The sequence below is a fragment of the Oncorhynchus keta genome, chromosome 16, assembly GCF_023373465.1.
Source record: "Oncorhynchus keta strain PuntledgeMale-10-30-2019 chromosome 16, Oket_V2, whole genome shotgun sequence".
Classification (NCBI taxonomy): Eukaryota; Metazoa; Chordata; class Actinopteri; order Salmoniformes; family Salmonidae; genus Oncorhynchus; species Oncorhynchus keta.
In genome coordinates, this window is record NC_068436.1 from 20,150,651 (window position 1) to 20,162,833 (window position 12,183).

At 44.9% G+C, this 12,183-nt stretch overlaps 1 protein-coding gene across 1 annotated transcript in view; it reads left to right on the forward strand.

Moving 5' to 3' along the window:
• The window catches only part of LOC127907897 (dynein axonemal heavy chain 6-like), a 147,341-nt gene that overhangs the window by 92,544 nt on the left and 42,614 nt on the right, over positions 1 to 12,183 (forward strand). The window contains 4 exon segments of the mRNA XM_052464361.1: positions 136 to 274; positions 1,782 to 1,856; positions 1,859 to 1,900; positions 3,140 to 3,261. Of these exon segments, the coding sequence (XP_052320321.1) occupies positions 136 to 274; positions 1,782 to 1,856; positions 1,859 to 1,900; positions 3,140 to 3,261 (378 nt within the window).

The window sequence follows — 12,183 nt, forward strand, 5'->3', positions numbered from 1 at the left end:
ATTCATTATGTCAGAGCACACACCTCCTACTGTATTCATTATGTCAGAACACACACCTCCTACTGTATTCATTGTCTTTGTAACTGTAACTGTTGAAATTGACAGTAGAATAAAAACAGTGAGTGTGTGTTGCAGGAGAGGAAGAAGTTTGGTCCTCTGGGTTGGAACATCCGTTATGAGTTCAACGACAGCGACAGAGAGTGTGCCCTGCTCAACCAGAACCTCTACTGTCAGACTGGTCACATACCCTGGGATGCTCTCATCTACATCACTGGTAGGACTGTGTGTGTATCGGCCGCCCTGCCTGTCTCCCTGCCTGTCTGTCTCCCTCCTTGCCTGTCTCCCTGCCTGTCTGTCTCCCTCCTTGCCTGTCTCCCTCCTTGCCTGTCTCCCTGCATGTCTCCCTTCCCGCCTCCCTGTCTGCCTGTTTCCCTGCCGGGTCCTCCATTATTCACATTACTGCTGACCACTGTGAGGTTCTGAGAGGTTTAGTAGCAGGGAAGACCCTGAGGTTCTGGGAGGTTTAGTAGCAGGGAAGACCCTGAGGTTCTGGGAGGTTTAGTAGCAGGGAAGACCCTGAGGTTCTGGGAGGTTTAGTAGCAGGGAAGACCCTGAGGTTCTGGGAGGTTTAGTAGCAGGGAAGACCCTGAGGTTCTGGGAGGTTTAGTAGCAGGGAAGACCCTGAGGTTCTGGGAGGTTTAGTAGCAGGGAAGACCCTGCGGTTCTGGGAGGTTTAGTAGCAGGGAAGACCCTGAGGTTCTGGGAGGTTTAGTAGCAGGGAAGACCCTGAGGTTCTGGGAGGTTTAGTAGCAGGGAAGACCCTGAGGTTCTGGGAGGTTTAGTAGCAGGGAAGACCCTGAGGTTCTGGGAGGTTTAGTAGCAGGGAAGACCCTGAGGTTCTGGGAGGTTTAGTAGCAGGGAAGACCCTGAGGTTCTGGGAGGTTTAGTAGCAGGGAAGACCCTGAGGTTCTGGGAGGTTTAGTAGCAGGTATTGTTGTGAATTGTTACTACTGTTACTACTGTACTTTTGTAGCTAGGAACACAAGCATTTCGCTACACCTGCAATAACATGGATTTGATTTGAGAATGATGTTTGACAAGGAGGTGTCCACATACACTATATTACTACACTATATTACTACACTATATTACTACACTATATTACTACACTATATTACTACACTATATTACTACACTATATTACTACACTTCATTACTACACTTCATTACAAAAAGTATCTCTAAACTGACATGTTTTTCCCCTTTTTCAAATTTGACCTTCTAATTCTGATTATACATCATGTAAAATATATTGTGTGATTACACACTCCTGAGGCCAGATTTGATTTCATGACTGATGTCTTCCATTCTTCCATTTTTTCAGGCTTTGTAATGTTTGTTTAATTCCTAATTGGGTGTTTAACCTATAGCATGATATAGTTTTAAACATCCTGAATCAAAGTGTTCCTCTCTCACTTAGTGTAATAACTGAAAGAGGGGTTCCCTGTTCTGCATACTAAAGTTTAGAACCTCTATTAGAACCTTCCATTTACCCAGCAGAACCTCTGTTCCACCTCCACTCTGTCTGTAATAGGAATGATTCCAAATGTGCACATGTGTTTTCCACAGCAGGTTCATGTGAAGTGGGTCGTGTTCATTAGGGAAATGAGTGTAAAACCAACATGAGCATTTCTTCTGGAGGTAGCCCCTCCAGGTTTCTGTCCATGTTCTTCCTTTCAGTACCTAATGACTCCCCCCACCCTCACCCTCTCTCCCCCCAGGGGAGATAACCTACGGAGGCAGGGTGACTGATGCCTGGGACCAGCGCTGTCTCCGCACCATCCTCAAACGCTTCTTCTCCCTGTCACCCTGGACCCAGGGTACACCTTCTCCACCTCAGGTGAAGACCACTGTGTGTGTGTGTGCGTGCAAATTTGTGTGTACAATTTGTGTGTACAAATGTTGCTGAATCTGAGAAACGGGGGAAAGGTGTGTCCTGTTGTGTGTCTGTGTGTTCAGTGAGATCTAACTGTTGGTATTCTGTCTGTGTGTGTTCAGTGAGATCTAACTGTTGGTATTCTGTCTGTGTGTGTTCAGTGAGATCTAACTGTTGGTATTCTGTCTGTGTGTGTTCAGTGAGATCTAACTGTTGGTATTCTGTCTGTGTGTGTTCAGTGAGATCTAACTGTTGGTATTCTGTCTGTGTGTGTTCAGTGAGATCTAACTGTTGGTATTCTGTCTGTGTGTTCAGTGAGATCTAACTGTTCGTATTCTGTCTGTGTGTGTTCAGTGAGATCTAACTGTTGGTATTCTGTCTGTGTGTGTTCAGTGAGATCTAACTGTTGGTATTCTGTCTGTGTGTGTTCAGTGAGATCTAACTGTTGGTATTCTGTCTGTGTGTGTTCAGTGAGATCTAACTGTTGGTATTCTGTCTGTGTGTGTTCAGTGAGATCTAACTGTTGGTATTCTGTCTGTGTGTGTTCAGTGAGATCTAACTGTTGGTATTCTGTCTGTGTGTGTTCAGTGAGATCTAACTGTTGGTATTCTGTCTGTGTGTGTTCAGTGAGATCTAACTGTTGGTATTCTGTCTGTGTGTGTTCAGTGAGATCTAACTGTTGGTATTCTGTCTGTGTGTGTTCAGTGAGATCTAACTGTTGGTATTCTGTCTGTGTGTGTTCAGTGAGATCTAACTGTTGGTATTCTGTCTGTGTGTGTTCAGTGAGATCTAACTGTTCGTATTCTGTCTGTGTGTTCAGTGAGATCTAACTGTTGGTATTCTGTCTGTGTGTTCAGTGAGATCTAACTGTTGGTATTCTGTCTGTGTGTTCAGTGAGATCTAACTGTTGGTATTCTGTCTGTGTGTGTTCAGTGAGATCTAACTGTTGGTATCCTGTCTGTGTGTGTTCAGTGAGATCTAACTGTTGGTATTCTGTCTGTGTGTGTTCAGTGAGATCTAACTGTTGGTATTCTGTCTGTGTGTGTTCAGTGAGATCTAACTGTTCGTATTCTGTCTGTGTGTGTTCAGTGAGATCTAACTGTTGGTATTCTGTCTGTGTGTTCAGTGAGATCTAACTGTTGGTATTCTGTCTGTGTGTTCAGTGAGATCTAACTGTTGGTATTCTGTGTGTGTGTGTGTCAGGTGTCTACTTTGCCCCCGAGGCAGACAGACTGAGTGACTATAACAGGTACATAGAGAACCTTCCTCTCATAGACGACCCTGAGATCTTTGGTATGCACGAGAACGCCAACCTCGCCTTCCAGGTTCGACACTTCACTCTGCTAATATATTCTCACCTTTAGCTCAGTGGGCTAATACTGGCTTGGGGACAGTTAACTATACAGTACCTAATTCAAATTTGTTTTTGACAAATTTTGTTCATGTACTGTCTGAAAATAAGAGGTCAGATCACTAATACAAAACATGTATTTAGCCAGTTAAGAGGAGAACATTACCTTTGATGCTGACAACATGGATACATACTATAGGTGTATATAGTCTGTGTCCTGTGGGTTACTTGTCATCCCTAAAGCGGTGAGGTCTTGTCTGTCTGTACAGCGTCTGGAGACTATGACCCTGATCAACACCATCCTGGAGGTACAGCCTCGCTCGTCAGCCCGCGGCGGGGGGGCAAGAGCAACGACGAGATCGTCCACGAGCTGGCCGACTCCATCCTCGCCAAGATCCCGGGTGAGAGAGAGACGCACGTAGACACACACACACACACACATCCCAGGCTTGATTTATTCTGGTGCTTTTACGGTTTGATGTTCGCTTTGGTTTGAAATTAAAGTTAGTCTCTCTAAACTCATTATAGTGTGGTTGAAGTCACTGTCTGATCTGTCTGCCTGTCTCTCTGTCTGTGTCTGTCTCTCTTTCTGACTGTCTGTCTGTCTGTCTGTCTGTCTGTCTGTGTCTGTCTCTCTTTCTGTCTGTCTGTCTGTCTGTCTGTCTGTCTGTCTGTCTGTCTGTCTGTCTGTGTCTGTGTCTGTCTCTCTGTCTGTGTCTGTCTCTCTTTCTGTCTGTCTGTCTGTCTGTCTGTGTGTCCGATCTGTCTCTGTCTGTCTGTCTGATCTGTCTCTGTCTGTGTATCTGTCTGTGTCTGTCTCTCTTTCTGACTGTCTGTCTGTCTGTCTGTCTGTCTCTCTTTCTGTCTGTCTGTCTGTCTGTCTGTCTGTCTGTCTGTCTGTGTCTGTGTCTGTCTCTCTGTCTGTGTCTGTCTCTCTTTCTGACTGTCTGTCTGTCTGTCTGTCTGTGTGTCCGATCTGTCTCTGTCTGTCTGTCTGATCTGTCTCTGTCTGTGTATCTGTCTGTGTCTGTCTCTCTTCTGTCTGTCTGTCTGTCTGTCTGTCTGTCTGTCTGTCTGTCTGTCTGTCTGTCTGTCTGTCTGTCTGTCTTTCTGTCTGTCTGTCTGTGTCTGATCTGTCTGATCTGTCTCTCTGTCTGTGTATCTGATCTGTCTCTCTGTCTGTCTGTGTCTGTCTGATCTGTCTGTGTCTGTCTCTATGTCGGTCTGTCTGATCTGTCTCTGTCGGTCTGTCTGATCTGTCTCTGTCTGTCTGTCTGTGTCTGTCTCTCTGTCTGTCTGTGTCTGTCTGATCTGTCTCTCTGTCTGTCTGTGTCTGTCTGATCTGTCTCTCTGTCTGTGTATCTGATCTGTCTCACTGTCTGTCTGTGTCTGTCTGTGTCTGTCTCTATGTCGGTCTGTCTGATCTGTCTCTGTCGGTCTGTCTGATCTGTCTCTGTCTGTCTGTCTGTGTCTGTCTCTCTGTCTGTCTGTGTCTGTCTGATCTGTCTCTCTGTCTGTCTGTGTCTGTCTGATCTGTCTCTCTGTCTGTGTATCTGATCTGTCTCACTGTCTGTCTGTGTCTGTCTGTGTCTGTCTCTATGTCGGTCTGTCTGATCTGTGTCTGTCTGATCTGTCTCTGTCGGTCTGTCTGATCTGTCTCTGTCTGTCTGATCTGTCTCTGTCTGTCTGTCTGTGTCTGTCTCTCTGTCTGTCTGTGTCTGTCTGATCTGTCTCTGTCTGTCTGATCTGTCTCTGTCTGTCTGTCTGATCTGTCTCTGTCTGATCTGTCTCTGTCTGTCTGTGTCTGTCTGTCTGTGTCTGTCTGATCTGTCTCTCTGTCGGTCTGTCTCCTCAGAGTGTCTGGATATGGATGAGGCAGCAGAGGCTCTGTTTATTCGTGACGCCAACGGACGCCTCAACTCCCTCACCACCGTCCTCGGACAGGAAGTAGACCGCTTTAACAACCTGCTGCGGGTCCTCAGGGTGAGTCAGGGGTCAGGCATTAGAGGTCAGGGGTCAGGCATTAGAGGTCAGGGGTCCCAGTTGTCAGCCATTCATTTTTCAGTGTATTTAAATGCTGTGAAATCAGGAGATGATGATTGGTAATGGAAATGCATTGAAAAAGTCCTTGATGAAATGTTAGGACAGCTGTATCGGTCCATGGTTCCAGCTGCTGCCCCTAGGTCTCAATGGAAGGTCCCAGAGGCATAGTGGAGGGACATACAGTGCATTCGAAATCTATTCACCCTTGACTTTTCCACATTTTGTTACAGCCTTATTCTAAAATGTATTAAATGTAGTTTTGTTTCATCAATCTACACACAATAGCCCATAAAGACAAAGCAACAAAAATAGTTAAAAAATGTTGGCTTTAAATTATTATTATTTTTTTTTACAAATTCATGTTACATTTACATAGATATTCAGACCCTTTACTCAGTACTTTGTTGAAGCACCTTTGGCAGTGATTACTGCCTCAAGTCCTCTTGGGTATATATATATATATATGATGCTACAAGCTTGTCACTCCTGATTTTGGGGAGTTTCTCCGTTTTCTCTGCAGATCCTCTCAAGCTCTGTCAGGTTGGATGGGGAGCGTTGCTGCACAGCTATTTTCAGGTCTCTCCAGAGATGTTAGATTGGATTCAAGTCCGGCTCTGGCTGGGCCACTCAAGGACATTCAGAGACTTGTCCTGAAGCCACTCCTGCAGTGTCTTGTCTGTTTGCTTAGGTTGTTGTCCTGTTGGAAGGTGAACTAGTCCTCAGCGCTCTGGAGCAAGTTTTCATCAAGGATCTCTGTACTTTGCTCCGCTCATCTTTCCCCTCGATCCTGACTAGTCTCCCTGCCACTGGAAAACATCCCCACAACATGATGCTGCACCACCATGCTTCACCGTAGGGATGGTGCCAGGTTTCCTCCAGACGTGACGCTTGGCATTCAGACCAAAGTGTTCAATCTATTTCATCAGACCAGAGAATCTTGTTTCTCATGGTCTGAGAGTTCTTTAGGTGCCTCTTGGCAAACTTCCAAGTAGGCTGTTGTGTGCCTTTTTACTGAGGAGTGGCTTCCACTTCCACTTGCCACTCTACTATAAAGGCCTGATTGGTGGAGTGCTGCAGAGATGATTGTCCATCTCCACAGAGATACTCTAGAGCTCTGCCAGTGACCATCAGGGTCTTGGTCACCTCCCTGACCAAGGCCCTTCTCCCTGATTGCTCAGTTTGGCCAGGCAGCCAGCTCTAGTTAGAGTCTTGGACGTTCCAAACGTTTTCCATTATAGAATGATGGAAGACACTGCTCCAGGGGACCTCAATGCTGCAGAGACAGTTGTTTTGTACCTTTCCCCAGATCTGTGCCTCACACAATCCTGTCTCAGAGGTCTACGGTTTCTGCTCTGACATGCACTGTCAACTGTTGGTACCTTAGATGATCTTGGTCAGAGGTTGGTGGCACCTATTTTAGGAGGATGGGTTCGGTTGGCTGACTGGAACCGGAATCAGTTGAATGGGATCAAATACACGAATACACTCCGTGTGTGATGCCATTCCATTTGATCCAGACATTATGATGAGCCATTCTCCTCAGCAGCCTCCTACTGATCTCAACGGCGATCCATGGAAACAGGAAACAGGAAACAGGATGCACCGAGCTCACTTTTGAGTTTCATCGCAAAGGTTGAATAGTTATGTAAATGTTATATTTCATTTTTATATAATATTTTGCAAACATTTCTAAACCCCTGTTTTCGCTTTGTCATTATATATGGTATTGTGTGTAGATTGATGAGGGAAAATATACCTGATCCATTTTTAGAATAAGGCTGTAATGTAAAAAATGGGAAAAGAAATGGAACATTTTAATGTGAATCTGAATGTGTTTATATGACAGATGCTGCAGCCACATTGGCAAACCGTTACTGCAGTGGTGACTCTGGCTTATGATGTTCGTTGTGGATGTCTCGAGATGTACCCACAAACACTTCACATTCAGCTCTCCCTCCCCTCTCTAGGTGTGCCCTGTGTACCCTCCAGAAGGCTATAAGGTAGGCTGGTGTTGGCTGAGGAGATGGAGGATCACACCAGTTTCTCAACAACTATACTCAAACCACTGGAGCACCTCAGCTTACCCCTCCCTCAAACCCTGGCCAGCTGGGTTAAAGATCTGGCCCTCAGGACCTCTATCGAGGTGACAGAGAGACTCCTCTCTCTCTATAGACACGTGTTGCTGTACAGTTGGGTCATTGAACCTCTCTTTAAGTCCTGAGTCAGACACAATTTACCTCATAACCACATTTTGTGCTGATATTTGATGTACCACGCACAGTGAAACACTATATTTACTTCTCTCAGATGTGTGATGTTGTCATTACATCAGATGATAAGACTTGTGTGTCAGGTGTTGTCATTACACCAGATGGGAGACTTGTGTCTGTGTGCTCATTACACCAGATGGGAGACTTGTGTGTCTGTGTGTGTCATTACATCAGATGGGAGACTTGTGTGTCTGTGTGTTGTCATTACATCAGATGGGAGACTTGTGTGTCTGTGTGTTGTCATTACATCAGATGGGAGACTTGTGTCTGTGTGTTGTCATTACATCAGATGGTAGACTTGTGTGTGTGTCATTACATCAGATGGTAGACTCGTGTGTCTGTGTGTTGTCATTACACTGTAGATGGGAGACTTGTGTGTTTGTGTGTTGTCATTACATCAGATGGGAGACTTGTGTGTTTGTGTGTTGTCATTACATCAGATGGGAGACTTGTGTGTCTGTGTGTTGTCATTACATCAGATGGGAGACTTGTGTGTCTGTGTGTTGTCAGTTACAGATGGGGAGACTTGTGTGTTGTCATTACATCAGATGGGTAGACTTGTGTGTTGTGTGTTATTACATCAGATGGTAGACTTGTGTTTGTGTGTTGTCATTACATCAGATGGGAGACTTGTGTGTCTGTGTGTTGTCATTACATCAGATGGGAGACTTGTGTTGTCATTACATCAGATGGTAGACTTGTGTTTTTGTGTTGTCATTACATCAGATGGGAGACTTGTGTGTTTGTGTAAGTTGTCATTACATCAGATGGGAGACTTGTGTGTTTGTGTGTTGTCATTACATCAGATGGGAGACTTGTGTGTCTGTGTGTTGTCATTACATCAGATGGGGAGACTTGTGTGTCTGTGTGTTGTCATTACATCAGATGGGAGACTTGTGTGTTGTGTGTGTTGTCATTACATCAGATGGTAGACTTGTGTGTCTGTGTGTTGTCATTACATCAGATGGGAGACTTGTGTGTTTGTGTGTTGTCATTACATCAGATGGGAGACTTGTGTGTCTGTGTGTTGTCATTACATCAGATGGGACTTGTGTGTTTGTGTGTTGTCATTACATCAGATGGGAGACTTGTGTGTGTGTGTGTTGTCATTACATCAGATGGAAGACTTGTGCTTGTGTGTGTGTTGTCATTACATCAGATGGTAGACTTGTGTGTTTGTGTGTTGTCATTACATCAGATGGAAAAGAGACTCTTACATATGTAGGTCATTACATCAGATGGAGACTTTGTGTTGTGTGTGCTCTTCAGATGTTAGACTCGTGTCTGTGATCATACCACCAGATGATACACTCCAGACGGGTCCATTACATCAGATGGAAGACTTGTGTCTGTGTAAGTCATTACATCAGATGAACTCCGTTTGTGTGTTGTCATTACATCAGATGGAAAGACTTCATACAGGCAATGTGTGATACAGTGGAAACAGGACATCTATGTTTGTGTGCTCTTGTTGTTAACATTTCATCATACCACCACATCACACTTCAGACGAATGTGGACACAGGAACCACACACACACACACACACACACACACACACACACACACACACACACACACACACACACACACACACACACACACACACACACACACACACACACACACACACACACACACACAGAGTCATTATCAGGGGTAGTGAGATGGGATGATGTGATGAGAGAATCATGTTTAAACATTAGCAGCACGCCATCCACTTCAGACTGACTTCTTTCTTTCTCATCTCTTACTCCCTACGTTCTATTCTTCTGTGTCCTTGCTCTGCATTTACCCATCTCTATCTCTCTCTTTTCTTTCCCTCTCCCTAGTCTTCTTCCTCTCCCTAGTCTTCTCTCTTTCCCTCCCCTAGTCTTCTCTTCCCTCTCCCTAGTCTTCTTCCCTCCTCCCTAGTCTTCTTCTTTCTCTTTCCTCTCCCTAGTCTTCTCTTCCCTCTCCCCTCTCCCTAGTCTTCTTTCCTCTCCCTAGTCTTCCCTCTTCCTCTCCCTGTCTTCTCTCTTCCCTCTCCCTGTCTTCTTTCCCTCTCCCTGGTCTTCTCTTCTCTTCCTCTCCCTAGTCTTCTCTGTCTTTCCCCTCCCTAGCTCCTTCTCTTTCCTCTCCCCGGTCTTCTCTCTTTCTCTCTTCCTCTCCCTAGTCTCCTCTGTCTTTCCCTCACCCTAGTCTTCTCTCTTCCCTCCCCCCTTCTAGTCTTCCTTTCTCTCCCCAGCTCCCCTCTTGTCTTTCCCTCTCCCCGGTCTTCTTTCCCTCCCTAGTCTTCTCTCTCTCTCTTTCCCCTCTCCCTTTGCCTTCTCCCCTCTCCCTAGTCTTTGCTTTCCCTCTCCCTAGTCTCTCTCTTTCCCTCTCCCTAGTCTCTCTCTTTCACTTCTCCCTAGTCTCCTCTCTGTCTTTCCTCTCCCTTCGCCCTCTCTCTCTCTCTCTCTCTCTTCTCTTTCCCTCTCCTCCCTATTCCTCTCTTCTTCCCTCTCCCTAGTCTCCTCTGCCCTTCCTCCCTAGCCCTCTTCCTCTCCCTAGTCTTCTCTCTTTCCTCTCCCTAAATCTTCTCTCTTCCCTCTCCCTAGTCTTCTCTCTCTTCTCTTCCCTCTCTCTCCCTAGTCTTCTTCCTTCCCTCTCCTAGTCTTCTCTCTCTTCTTTCCCTCTCCCAGTCTCCCTGTCTTTCCCTCTCACCCTAGTCTTCTTTCCCTCTCCCTAGCCTTCTCTATCCCTAGTCTTCTTCTCTCTTTCCCCACTCTAGTCTCTTCTCTCTCTTCCCTCTCCCTAGTCTTCTCTCTTTTTCTCCCTCTCTCTCCCTAGTCTCTCTTTTTCTCCCTCTCTCCCTAGTCTTCTTTTTTTTCTCCCCTCTCTCTCCCTAGTCTCTTTCTCCCTATCTCTCCCTAGTCTCTCTCTCTTTTTCTTTCCCTCTCCCTAGTTCTCTCTCTTTTTTTCCCAAGTCTTCCTCCCTCTTTCTCCTTCCTCCTCTTTGTCTCCCTCTCTCCCTAATCTCTCTTCTTTTTCTCTCTCTCACCCTAGTCTTCTCTTGTCTCTATCTCCAGTCTTCTCTCTCCTCTATCACTCGACATTTTCTATTAGCACGTGAAACATATGTTAACAATGCCAAAGCCAGTGAACTAGATGATAATCTCGCTCTCTCTCTGCTCTCTGTCCATCTCTCATTCTCTCTGTGCACTCGCTCCGTCGCCCCAGACTGAAGCGTCTGTTCCGAGAGACTGGTCTTACTGTGTGTTACGCAATCCCTAAATGTCTACACACAGACAGATGAACATAACCCCAGTCTCTGGTGACAGCCTTACAATTAGGTTCTGGGAACTGAGATTAACATAACCCAATCAAAATCACCCTCTCCTTCGTGTGCGTGTGTGTGTGTGTCTGTGTGTGTGTGTTCATGCAGGGAAACCAACTTCCTCTCTGTCTGTGTGTTTGTGTAGAACTGGATCACTCGGGGTCAGCCCAAATCCTTCTGGATCTCTGGACTATTCTTCCCTCAGGGCTTCCTCACTGGTCAGTACACACCGTCTCCTCTGTTCTCTAGTCAATATTATGTAGTATTAAATATCACTGGTCAGTACACACTGTCTCCTCTGTTCTCTAGTCAATATTATGTAGTATTAAATATCACTGGTCAGTACACACTGTCTCCTCTGTTCTCTAGTCAATATTATGTAGTATTAAATATCACTGGTCAGTACACACTGTCTCCTCTGTTCTCTAGTCAATATTATGTAGTATTAAATATCACTGGTCAGTACACACTGTCTCCTCTGTTCTCTAGTCAATATTATGTAGTATTAAATATCACTGGTCAGTACACACCGTCTCCTCTGTTCTCTAGTCAATATTATGTAGTATTAAATATCACTGGTCAGTACACACTGTCTCCTCTGTTCTCTAGTCAATATTATGTAGTATTAAATATCACTGGTCAGTACACACCATCTCCTCTGTTCCCTAGTCAATATTATGTAGTATTAAATATCACTGGTCAGTACACACCATCTCCTCTGTTCTCTAGTCAATATAATGTGGTATTAAATATCACTGGTCAGTACACACCATCTCCTCTGTTCTCTAGTCAATATTATGTAGTATTAAATATCACTGGTCAGTACACACTGTCTCCTCTGTTCTCTAGTAAATATTATGTAGTATTAAATATCACTGGTCAGTACACACTGTCTCCTCTGTTCTCTAGTCAATATTATGTAGTATTAAATATCACTGGTCAGTACACACTGTCTCCTCTGTTCTTCTAGTCAATATTATGTAGTATTAAATATCACTGGTCAGTACACACTGTCTCCTCTGTTCTCTAGTCAATATTATGTAGTATTAAATATCACTGGTCAGTACACACTGTCTCCTCTGTTCTCTAGTCAATATTATGTAGTATTAAATATCACTGGTCAGTACACACTGTCTCCTCTGTTCTCTAGTCAATATTATGTAGTATTAAATATCACTGGTCAGTACACACCATCTCCTCTGTTCTCTAGTCAATATTATGTAGTATTAAATATCACTGGTCAGTACACACTGTCTCCTCTGTTCTCTAGTCAATATTCATGTTAT